General features: G+C 40.6%; 1 protein-coding gene across 1 annotated transcript in view; it reads right to left on the bottom strand.

The window, feature by feature from the left end:
• Window positions 1–364: 364 nt before the first annotated feature.
• Window positions 365–13470, bottom strand: part of GPR37 (G protein-coupled receptor 37) — a 14458-nt gene continuing 1352 nt past the window's right edge. The window contains exons 2-3 of the mRNA XM_027639885.1: window positions 12999–13470; window positions 365–2157 (exon numbers count right to left, since the gene is read on the bottom strand). The exon at window positions 12999–13470 is cut by the window's right edge and continues 3 nt beyond it. Of these exons, the coding sequence (XP_027495686.1) occupies window positions 1339–2157; window positions 12999–13470 (1291 nt within the window). The 3' untranslated portion in view covers window positions 365–1338. The remainder of the gene's footprint in view (window positions 2158–12998) is intronic.

Here is a 13470-nt window from a genome sequence, read left to right on the forward strand (position 1 = left end):
AACTTTAAATTTTATTATATCACACTGTTGCTGGCAGTGTTGACATACCCTCATTTTAACGACTCTGTGAACAGCAAGAAGCCATCAGCAAAACACACTGTGGCTCTCAAAAACAGCTCCAGAGCTGTGAGCTGCTCATGAATAGCCCTCTCTGTGAGGGCAGCATGATTTATAATCAGTATAGAGAGTCCCTGTGATTAATATTCATGCTACACATCCCAGAATAAATAGGAGATGCCAGTCTGATTCAAAGCCCTCTGAAACTGATGGAAACCTTTCCATTGACTGCCATGGGCTCTGGGTCAAGCCCCAAGCGTCCAAGTGTGTTTACACCTTTTAAAAAAGAAGGAATTCACTCTCCACATGTTTCAGTCCCTTACATTTATTGTCAGCAAACCTCTGGCAAAAAATGCCTTCCTCTGCAATGAGACTCACTGAAGCTAGTAGGAGCTATATATACAGAGACTGAGGACAAAATTCCAATGTAAAACCAATAGCAAACTGGAAAAAAACTTGATTTTGAAACCACACAAGACAAAATGCAATGATAAAATGAATGTTTCTTTGTAAGTAGTATAAAATAACTCAGATTTGTATACCTGCAGGTTAAAAAAATTTTCAGTGAGGCATACTGGACCTTCATAATATAACATTAAAAAAACCCACTCATATAAATCTAATACCATTATAACCATCTTCCTTGAACACTGTAATTATATCCTCCAAGGGTAAGTATCCAAATATTAATTAAATATGGTCATTTATATTATTTTATGCAAAGATTTTTTTTACTTATTAAAGGAATTTAATAGTACTCATAGATGTCTTTGTTAAATGCAGATTGACAAGGAAGTTAAAGAATAAAGCCTCATTTATTTTTATGCTACTTATAAATTTTCTGAAGTCCAAGTCCTCTCACAATAGTGTACAGTAATTGGATTAAAACTACCTTCAAATACTTTCCACTACAACTTTTACGTGAACCATCTTGCAAAGCCCACAATGTCTACAAATCATTTTGCAGTGATTATCAAAAAAAATACTATAGAATTAAATAAAAGTGGATCGATATGGACCGTCCTCCCCAAGCAATGAAATCTTAGCACCATACAAAATATCATGACTTAAAACTGAGTGCTGACTCTCCTTGTCTCTCTTTCCTTTTAATAACCAAACAAATTATTTTCCAAAGCATGACTGTTAATACACAGATTGGTTTTGAGAGTAGTGTTCAACAGTAATTTTTTTCCTGCATTTTGTTTCAAGAAGAAAAATATAAAGTAAAAAACAAAAAAGAAAAAGGAAAAAGATACAGGAAATAAAAAGTCCTAAAGTAAATTAACAGTGAGTCCCCACGGAGGCAAAAGTGGACATTTCGCGACGGATGGTACTGAAAGGAGAGAGCTCCAGTTCCGTGGTGTACTCATTGTCATTGTCATCACTTGTCACTGTGGAAGACTTCTGGATGCATTCATCACAGCAGCAACAGCAACACTCCATAAAGGCCCGGCTGAAAGGTTTACAGAGGCAGAAGAGGAGAACTGGGGTAACACAGGACTTAAAGAACAAAAGGAACTGGCTAATGAGATGGAGGAGGTCCATAGTTTGTCGAGAGACCCCTGTGGACATGTAGGCAGTCACAATGTTGCAAATGTTTTCGGGAATGATGCAAAACCCATACAAAATGGTCAGAGCCACCACTGTGCAGTTCATCTGACTTTCCAGCTGAATTTGTCGCTTGTTCCCCCTTGTGCAAGCCTTTTCAGCCCTCCTGATTTTCCTCGCTGTCACCAGGGAGCAGGTAATAGTGAACAGGGTAGGCAAACAAAAATAGCAGCCGAAGTACCACCAGAGTCGTGCCCCATCGTAGGTGAGAGCTAACACGTAGATGGTGTCGGGCAGTGCGGTGGATATCTTCACCACGCAGCGTTCACCCGGGGGGCTGCCACTGTACTCGGGGTCCTCCTTGGCCAGCTGGCGCAGAACCACCTCTGGCAGTGCCAGCAGCAGGGCACCTATCCAGATGACAGCCAGCTTGGCCGTTGTCGAGGTGCAGTTTTCGATCATCTCATAATACATCTGCACATTGGTGGCAGCACGAAAACGGTCAATGCAGAGGGCACACAGTGTGAATGTGGTGACTCCAAGAGAGGCCACCTGAGAAGGAGGAAAGGAAACACAATTTAATACAGGTGCTATCTGGGGGAAAAAAAAAAAAGGAAGGAAAAAGGGGGAGAAGAGAAAAGACAGCTACAAGGGTACAGTCTGTTAATCAGTGGAGAGTGGGAAAACATCATATCCTTCAAAAGTCCCCTGTTGCCCTGTTGATGGCAGTCTTCTTAGAGACAGAAGATGAAGGCCTGAACTCATTCAGGCTGAAGAGGGAATTAATATATTGTACATTGGATGAAGGCTCTTACCATTGAGCTTTTCTCTGGAAGAGGTTTATACTCTTCCATAGAGATAGCTCAATTTGTACTCTGGAACACTAGTCAAGTCTAGCCACTTGACCAGTAAAGGCAAAGGCAAACATAGTTCAGGGGTATCAGTGTAGGAGACAGTTAAGCACCACGGTGCTGAGCACCAGCAAAAGAAACATCACAAACAGAACTTAGCTTCCAGTGTTCACTCAGCTATCATCCAGCATGCATTCAGAAAGAGTACATCCTTCTACTTTTCTGCCTAAAAATACTTGTTCCAACTTGGTGTCATCCTCTCCTGGAGACCCAAGCAAGCACCTGTGCAACTCTAAGTGGAAAATAAAATAAGAACTGAGCAAAACTTAAAACTAAACCCTTTCCTTCCCTACTTTTTTCTAAGGGATGTTTTTCATAAAGATTGGTTCTACCACAGGGGTTGGAATCTTAAATCAAAAGGGGAGATAGGAGCATCTTCCTTCATCAGAAGGACGAACTTACCAACACAAGTTATCAACAATGCAGGGGATAATAACATTGAAACCTTGCCCATCTACAAAACTTCCTGGGGATTGGATTAGGCACCTACTGAATTGAGTAGAGTCCAACAACTAATTTTGTGGACTTAGACTTTTAAATGAAATTTTGATGGGAGGTAGGCACATAAATACCTGAAATCCTCAGACTTCCCAAGTCTAACTTTGGAACCTTCACTATAATAGTTGAGCTCTAATAATCTATATTCAACATTTTATTTAGAAAAAAAAAATTACAGGAAAATCCAGGCTCAATTTCGTAGGAAACATCCTGTGGGAGAGTGTACTGCAGGCCAGGAGAAATGGACAAAGTTTCAGTCTTTAAATGATTTAAAGATGGATTGGACAGAGCTCTCAATTATATATACTGTGAGAAAAAAGTACAGAGCAATGCTTATGTTCTCTAGCTTTAATAACCATCATTCTATGTATGAGTAGATATCTTGTACTGTCACGTCATCATTTCCTATAATTTTTTCCTGTTCATAATTCAATTTTCTAAAAACGAAATTTGCAAAATGACTATATACATTTTGACCTAATTCTATTAACAATAAATTCAACTTCAGTTCAAATTCAAAGCAGAATGCCCATTAACTTCAATTGGAGAAAGATTAAGTGCCCTATTGCATTTTAATTCACTTATTTTCTTGGGTTTGCATGCTTGTGTTATGCTGCAAATGTGTTGATGGAGAAGAAAAGAAACTGTTAACTAACATTCTGAATAAACGTAAAGAATGTTTACGAATAAACCATGTGTCTGTGCAATTAACTGGGAAATCTAAGGTAATACTGGGCAGTTCACTATAATTTTATCAAAATTTGATGTGTAATGATAGATTTCAATTTCATACAGGCAGACATAAAAACACTTTCTGATTTCCACCATAATATTGAAATATCACTGTTTATGCATCTCTTGTAAAAAGTTCTGCAAAGATAGATAGCACAATTATGCACATTTATATAAATGTATCATTAATTTTGGCCTTCCATATTTAATGGCCATATCAGATTGCTAAAATTGAATATCACTGGAAAATATTAGGCACTTGGGATTAGAACTGTCAGACATTGGCTTGGTTGGAGAATTCTTTGAAGCAGTTTCCTAAAAGACTGAACAAGTAAGATGCAATCTCTTACTAATTAACTTTCAGGAATATTTAATGATGACAAGGCAGTACTGTAAACATTTTTAATAGGCAAACATACTGATTTAGGAAGTTAAACTGTCTGACAAGATTCAAAGAAAGCTTGGTAAATACAGCAAAAAATAAAAACAATTAAAGAAAAATTACAGTTACAGGGAAATCTTAATGAACAGTGATAAACCTAGCTAATGAAATATGATTTTTCTGCATCACAGCTGAGAGTGACATTTGTAAATTCAAGATTAGTGACTTTGTTTCCAAAACATTCAAATGTGTGAGCAGTATTCAAATTTCTTAGTGACAGCAAAACCTTTAGCCTGAATATGCAAGATGAATAACAAAAGTGTCAGGGCAGCTTGCTACAATTACAGGAGACGGGAAAATAACTGAAATTCAGAAATAAACAGGGATGGAAATAAAAATCAGCAGAACAGAAGAAAGCCTGAGTTTCTGTAAATTAACATTTTCCCTCTCAGCTCTTACATGAGCCTCTCCCCTGCCCCCAACTCACACACTTCTATTGCTTTAGCATTTCATTGCAAACAGACTGTTACACAGCAGCTAAGACATTAAAACTCTACAGTTGTTAGGGCTGGACTAATGAAAGAAGACATGCCTACCGTGAACAAACATAACCTACGGGGTTCCTGTCACATTAATTGACCAGCAACCTGGAGGTTTAAGACAGTGAAATAGAGCAAGAGGAAACAACTAAGAATACTGGAAGATGGCTTTGAAAACTCTCCTATGGATTTACTGATGAAACGAGCTAAACAAAGCCAGTGTTTCTCTGGAACAGGCAATGGTTTCCTATTTTTTATAGATCAGTGGAGTTAGTGATGCAACGGAAAAGCTTGCAAAAACCATACAATCATACAAGCATATGAACACAGATTCACTCCAGCTGACTTGTTTAAATGCACTACAGCAATTTAAGGGTTAGATTACTTACCCACAATGCAGACCGTAAGTAATAGCCAGCAAAATCAATCGGTGCTGCTCAAAACCTACGTGGGTGAGAACTGAACATGCATTCTGCCTGTTCACACAATTTCAGTTTAGGGTTGTTTCTTCATACCAGTCATACTAATAATTAGAGTTAAGCTGAAAGTGTGGAAGAAGTCAGAGAAGTTTCCTTTTTAATATGATACACGGCCTTGAAATAACCACAGAATGAAGATAATTCACTTGACAGGGAGTAGGTAAAGCACAAATTAACAAGTCGTAAAGTGGTACAAAGCTGCATGGAGTTTAATGGTGCTCTTCTTGTTGGAACAGCTGAGCATCTGATGTACTGTTGCAGTCTTAATTCCAACAACATGGCAGGAAATGAGGCAAGGCAAGGGCAACTCAGGCTCAGTAGTTTTTGATCATCACTTAGTTGTCTGATTTATTACCCTATGGTCCCTATGAAGATTCTCCTGCAGTCTCTAGACATTCAGGATGACATCAGTTTACAACTTTCCCTTTTTACATGAAATCAGAGAAGTCCCCAAGTTTCCAACTGAAGGACCACCAATCTGCTTTGAGAAGGTGGTGAAGGAACCCCTGCCTTGAGGAAATACCCACACTGTTTGGGCAGAGAATCACTGTAGAAGGGATTACCAGCTATAGCATACACATACACAGGACGACATTATCGTTACAAGGAGGGTCTCTTGCACTGACAAGGATGTTAGTGGGCACTGTGATGCTCATTCCACACACTGCATAAACCTTCAGTCATTAGCTCACCACGCTGTTAGTCAACTGTGTCCAAACTGATTCGGGCAACTGAGCCCAGAGAAAACCACCAGTAAATACTCATGAAATGCTCAGGTTAATTGTACCATTTCTCCTGCCCATCCCTCCAACATATTCATTCCCCTTTTACAAACTTTAACAATTATTGAAATATTTTCAGGCCTTTCCTGGCTTGTCCTACTTCTACTCCCTGTGGTTCCATGGCTCTTGGCCCTGGCCTCTAGGAGCAGTGTCTCTGGCTGACCAGTGAAGATGTAGTACAGTGAGCAAGGGCTATGGAAATAAGACTCAATTCTCTCTCACTAATTTCTGCTTGATCAGATAAAGGTGATGAAAACCAGAAAGGAAATCAGAAAAGGTGACTTGGGTGAAAAGGTCAACAAAGACCAAATTCTGTAAGTGAATATAAAACAGAGGTTGGGTCATTCCATCCAGTGAGACGAAAACCAAGAAGCGATATTGCTGCTATCTACAGATAAATCTATCTTGAGATACAAAAGTTACTTAAGCCAAAGGACAGTGAATGTAACAAAATGCAAATCAACTGGCCATGAGCAACTCAAGGCTGGAAATGAGAGGGACCATTAATCATGTCAGGCATCATCTTCTCAAGCACACCTGATGGAGAAGTGAGGGGAAACAATGCAGACTAAGCTTATATGGAACAAGATAAATTAGAAGTGTTACAAGAAGTGGCTGCTTCTACCAGCTGAAACTGGATTTTCTAAGATGGAATATACTTGATATGGATAACACAGAGTTTCTTAAACTACAGGGCACTCTTCCTTCCTTTGTTACAAGGCAAGATGTGTATTTGAAACATTTTCCTGTTGTAATGGGAAAGCTGAACTACAGAAAAGGTTGATAACTACTAGCCAGGCCATCTCTGAGCTCTCAGTAACACCCTGTAGACTCTTTATATCCATTCCTATTATATCATATAAACGACTAATTTCTCCCTGAAGCCATTATAGTCTATCATTTTATTATGGCTGTTCTATAGCCACATCAAACCTCATAGCTTTAGAGCATGTTAATGCAACATACCATGGGGGCTCCTCCAAATTTGTCAGTTTTGCCTAAGATAAATAAACAAAGCTAGTACAGATCACAATACATTTTTTTTTTTTGTGCAACTCTACACTTACAGTAGAGAGCCCAGTAATAAGACTGGACTATTGCAAAATAAGATCATTTTACTGCAAATGATTATTTAACATTTATCTAAATTTCTGGTTTCTGTTCTTCTAATAAAAAAGTCCCACCCTCTCACAAAAAACCCAAACCAAAACAACCAAAAAAAATAAAAAAACCCAAAAAAACCCAACAAAACAAAAGCAAGAAAAACAGTCATTACTATGAAAGAAAAAAAATAAGTCTCACAGTATTTCTTCCAAGAAGTGTTATTAAACATTAATGGCTTTATGTTTTAAAATAGGGAAGGGTCACTCAAAACACTACTGCGGTGTGGCAAAAGTAATTCAGCAGCTAAGGAGAACTGGTGCCAGTGTACCCCTCTGACATTATCAATTCGCTTATGCGTCCTGGATAAAAATCGACATCACTCTAACTATCTAAAAGATAAGATGGTAATTCTGGAAACTACTATCACAGAGATGTTCTACACACATTGAACACTGGGTACAATGCTGTAGTACTATCAACATTTGCATCAAGGGGACACAGAGCACACATGCTTTGTGTGATATTTATCCTTTTCTATATCCTGAGACCCAAATCTTCGTTCGTGAAGCCTAGCCATGATGATATCCTAAGAGTAATATTGTTCAGAATTGGAATCCAATTCCACGAGCTGCTCTTGAATTCTGCTGGAAGCGAAAGCCAACCAGACCATCAGGGCACTGGAAATACTCATTATTACACTACATACTTATCTGGGGGTTGGAAAAATCACAAAACACAAAAGGATTTAATTTTTGTTCATTTTCCTGTTTGCACTCTACCATGCTACCATATCGGTAAATTTATTTTACGTTTTTTTTTTTTAATACAGAAACAAGCATCATCTCCACTGAGGATCTAATTCTCATCATGCTACATAAGGGACTCCTGGACTAATTCTTAATATTAACAACATGAACTACTGCTAAAAATCTCCTTCTTCCTGCTTTGCAGGAAAAAATCCTGTCATATGGAGAAATGATATCCCAATGCTCAGAGCAGTCATTGGTGCTGGGATAGCAGATGCTGCCTTTTCCTCTCCACACATATGTAACTTAAATATTACTGACCCAATTTTAGACCTACTCTGACACAAATTCATTTCCATGCTGAAATGCCATATGCAAAGTTTAGCCAAAGGCAAATTTTCATGGACAACTCAGAAGACCCTGTAGACAGGGTTTGCAGAGGAAAGAAAGACTAACAGAACAACCAACATGGCAGACACTATAATTATGCCATTAATACCTAAAGGGCAGAGATATATTAACACTTCTGCTTTAAATAATTATTTATTGTGTGATAAGTGCTGAAGTTATTCCGCTCAGTAAAAGACACATGTAGCCATTGCCCTAGAAAACTCTCATGAAGAAGCTTTGAAACTGCAAACATCTCTGAGTATCTTTGCCTACGACCCAGAGGACTCACTGGAGGTTCAGGAGCATAGCTCTGACTAGAGTCAAAGCAGAGACACAAAGAAGATGCCGCACATCAAAAGACACAGAAAAGACAGAAAATACACAGCTTTTATATACTCCCATAAAAAACATATTTGCTTCCCCAAAGTGAAACTTAAAATAGGGATCTCTTCTGACAGCTTTGGAACAGGCAGAGAATGGTCACTTTTTCTGTGCTTCTAACTTACCTCTGTCAAGTAAAACAGAGAAAGAGGAAAAAGCCTCACCTCAAATTGCCTTGGAGGGTCAGCTCTAGGGAAAGAGAGTAATTCATATTCCAGGCCAAATCAATCCCTATGCTTTCCACTAAGAATACTAATTGTGATAGCTTTCCTGAGCTGGAAGTTACCCATCAGAAACAGGAGTGATGCCACAAATTGATTGCCAAAAGTACATGCAGAGACTGAGCATCCTTTTTCAGAGGCTTTCCCTGTCAGCCTGCTCCAGAGCCATGCCCATCTCATATGCATGATATGGTCCATATGAGGACACCACAAACTTTGTCTTTCTTGTCTTTGTGAGGTGTATGAGAAAGGTAGAGGGGGTCATGTTTACCAGAACTGAGCAGAGAGCTGTGTACCATTACTGGCCTCAGCAACTTCTTGGTCTGTGCTGGACTGCACAGGGCAGTAAATCAGCCTCTCCACGTCCTCACTCTAGACTATTCCCCAGTTCTAAATCTTTACTCCACTATAAGTAGTTGGATGCAATTTGCTGGTATAGAATGGGATGCCTACTTCTAATGACCCCCCCCAAACTCATCGAGCTTCCAGTGTAATCTCCAAGAGCAGAATGCACACAAATTAAGCAAGCTTCCAAAAGATACTTTCTAGTCCTAGCCGACATTTGTCATATTGAGCAAGCTGTTCTGGGCCTTAAACAACTTATTTAATCTCTTCATTACCACCTTCCAGAATTAAAATAAAAAAATAGCAACTCTACTTCACAGTACTAACAGCTGTAAAATATTCAGAAGCACAGTACCAGTACAGATTTTGTCTACATCCACTACATACACTTCTTTCTATTAAGGCCTAGAATAAATCTGTAAGTAGGGAACTACATTGCTCAAAAGACTGTGTGTGCTTAAACAAAATGAAAAGGGTCCCACATCAGCAGGTATCAGCCAAAGTCATTGTCTTTGTATTGTGATTTACCCCATATCTCCTGATTCTAAGTGATGCTGAGAAAATGATATGAAGACAAAATAAGCACAGTGTGCAGGTAAACACTTCAGACATGCACAAAAACTAAACTTCTGAACCATCTGCAGAAAAAGTGGCAAAATTTTAAGAACAGTTAAGCAGAGGATTAAAACTGTAGAGGAAAAGCACATCTCCACACATCCTTATGGGCAGAGTAGCTGCATTAGTTGTTCTAATACTCTTTTCAGTTCCCTCTGAGTACACTCAAACCTGCGGGTTAGAATGAACAAACTGTGATACAATATATGGTTGAAATGACTACTTAATGCACTTGTCACAGATGTTTATTAGGTATAGGAAAACAGTGCTTTAAATCAAATATCGTGGAGACCTTCCACTGCTGGAAGCTCAACTTTTACCTATACAAATGTACATGAAGATACCATAAAACATTTTTCCCAGACTGTGTGTGCATATGTGTTATCACTGGTAACAGATGCTTTGCTGAAATTCTGCACAGTAGCCATTAAACAGCACAAATAAAAACCAATTGGCCTCAAGAGGTTTAAACAAAGAAAACTCAAGGTATCTCACCGGAATCACTTGAAACCTTTGACATAAAACAAAGCATGCCTGAATTACGTTAAAATGCTGTGATCACTGCATCACTTGATCTGGATAATCAGACATCCCCTGTCCCCTAGTTCTGAAAGTACAAGCTGGTATGACAGAGGTCTCAAGCCAATAAGGGTCTTTGATGCTTGAAAGTAAGATATTTCTGGATATACAAATCTGGGTGAGACATACAGCTCACTAAACAGTGGACGAGGCGAACTGATGTGTAACAAAAAGAGATGCAAATCATGGAACTAAGAGACACTTAAAAGAACCAAACACTAGGCAAACTTAGAGAAAACACAGACAGCTTAAAATTCGTCCATCTTCAGGAATATGCTTCTATTTGTATTTCACAAAGGTCTGGAAACCTCTCCTGAAGATAGTTGTCTACAGCTTTCCTTTCATCCTTCTCTCATTGTGTGAGAAGGGGATGAGCCTGCCCAGGTGAGTTACAAGGGAAAAGACAGTGTTGTTTAGTTGCCAGATGAGTGTACTCCTGTGAACAACCCAGAGCAAGGAACAGCAGCTGCTCACGTATATGGGTGGATTTCATGACATGCTCCCTATCTGCATTGCTCCTGGTGGTGTCAGTGTCACTGTGTAATGCCTGTGAGGTTAGAAAACACTTGGAAAGTGGTGAACCTTTGCTCTAACTGCCTTCTCTGCCTCAGCAGGGTCAAATTCTGATTTACAGGATAGTGTCCTTCTTGCCAAGCTCAAGGCAAACCATGAAGAGTCATGATCCACTAGTAGCGTTTAGTATCTGCCACTCATTCTTACAATTTATAGAGGGGGAAATCCAGCCTTTTACGTACACTTTCTCAAGTGATGAATATACTTTACATACATATAATATTTAATGACCACTGAATGAAAAATATACAATTCTGGGAGCAATGCAGAACCCCAAGGCTGTATCTTTTTATATCTGCACCTTAGATCTACGTTAATTATACTTCCTTAGGGACAAGGAAAATGCTTCACTTATAGACACCAGTAATAATTAAGCCTAAGACAGAGACCAAGCTACTGGTCCATCTCAACTGGACTGGTGCCAGTTCATGAATAAGACTTTAACTCTAGACATCTACAGAACTTTTAAGTGAAAAAATAAGGTTATATTGAAGTATAAAGGGGTACAGTAGCAGATGAACATTTTTCAGGATTACAGTTTTGAATTTCAGCAACTACATTTCAGCTAAACTGCTTTCAGTTTGACAAACCCTCTACTGCCCAAAGCCAGGCACAGCATAAGCAACTAAGTTTGAAGAATAATGTGGTCATGCAAATCATTTAAATTACTGATCTTTAATTAGAATGGGTATTACAAAGAATTACTTCTATTTTGCATGTGGATGCACCAAAAAATGTTAGGAAGCGTGAAATGTGGCTGTAGGAAAGTCCTTGAAACGCAAACTACTGTATCTACTGTAATTGAAATGATTACTCTTGAAACACCACTAATCCAATTCAGAAATTTTAGAAGCTCCTTTCAGTTTCTCAATAAACACATATTTACTGCATCATGTCTTCTTAAATGCAAATCAATTAAGTATACTCTGAGTTTTTCAAACTCAGTGGTATACTACCAGCCTAGAATTCATCTAAGCGTAGCACAGCTCCACCCTTTGTTCAATATCACCAGTAATAAACTGTATCACATACGAAAGAAGCAATGACAATTTAGTGGCTACAAAGCTCATCTTTCTCAACACTTTCTTAAAAATACCACTTGAAAGTTAACTGTGTGTTACTTTGTAACAATGTTCTGCTGAAACTGATACTCTGTATTAATACTAGGTTGCGTTATTCATTTTTTGGGGGATGAGGTGTTGACTTTTTGTCTAGGTTTTTGTTTGTTTGTTTTTTCTCTAATATCTCATTTTTAGGACAAGAGGATCAACAGTTATTTCATCAGCTTTCAGTTACAGAATAATGTTGAACATAAGGTTTTGGGAATACAGCAGAGTCAGCCAGAACTACAGGCTACCATCCTACCAATAAGCCTTAGCGTTCAGTTCCAGTAAATAAAGCAGACAACCTGAGCGCTGCCGGCAGGACTCCGGCCAGCTGTCTGGGAGCTTCTCTGACAGAGCCTTTGAACAACTGCCAAGAAGCTGCAGTTTAAATGGAGCTGAGGTATTTTTTTTAAAGGGAGGAGAAAAAAAAAGAAAAAGAAAAAGAAAAAGCTAAATAAATGTGCGATTTGAACGCTGAAATACAAATTAAGAGCCCATACATCCTGCTCATGGTGCTTTTTACAATCACTTTCTTACAAGCTACTCCACTCATTCCCTCCATCCGCTTTCCTGATTCACTCGACTTTAGGAAAACAGCAAAGCAAAAAAGTTGAAATTCCTCCTAATTCTGAGAGGATGCCTTACAGGATTACTGAGAGCAAGGAAAGTTTGGCAGAACTCTCGGCGAGTGTCAGGAAGCGCTGGACGCGCTCAGCTTGAGCCACAGAAATCCCGGTGCCGCTGGACGGCGGCGGCCACTGCCGCCTCCGATGAGTGCGGGGCCGTGCCGGGGCCCCGCTGTGCCGCAGGAGCGCCCGTGAAACCCAGACCACGCCGCACTGAGACATCCCCGGGCCGACAGCAATGACCGACAGGTCAGGCTTGCGGCGAGGGAGCAGCGGAGAGAGGAGCTCGGGACTCGCGTTCCCTTGTGCGGGCGAGCGCGGCCAGTCCGCCCGGGGACTGCGCGAAAACGCCCGGGGCCGCGCATCCCCACCCACAGCCATTACCTCGATGTATGGGACGATTTTGCAGGAGAAGTCTTCTAGGAGCCACTTCTTGGTGAGCTCCTGGAAGATGACCAGCGGCAGGCAGAAGAAGACGATGAGGAAGTCCCAGAAGGCCAGGTTGGCCAGCAGAGAGTTGGAGATGCTCCGCATGTAGTAGTTGTGGCAGACGATGCACATCACTGCCATGTTGCCCATGATGCCGATGCCGAAGATCACTATGGAGAGGCACATGACGGCGTAGGCGCCGTAGGACTCCTCGGTCAGCGGGTAGAAGGGGTTGCGGAGGCGGGCGCGGCGCCCCGTGGCGTTCCCGCGGCCCCCGGCGCTGCCCTCGCCTCCTGCCGAACCGTTCAGGGGCAGCCAGCGGGGCCCGCCCGCCCCGCCCCTCCCCGCCGCCGCGCCGGCTCCGGGATCGCTGCTCCGCGCCCGCCGCCGCCCGGCGCTCCCCGCGGGGCGGCGGGGGCCGGGCGGC

The sequence above is a fragment of the Corapipo altera genome, unplaced genomic scaffold, assembly GCF_003945725.1.
Source record: "Corapipo altera isolate COAL_440 unplaced genomic scaffold, ASM394572v1 1b, whole genome shotgun sequence".
Classification (NCBI taxonomy): Eukaryota; Metazoa; Chordata; class Aves; order Passeriformes; family Pipridae; genus Corapipo; species Corapipo altera.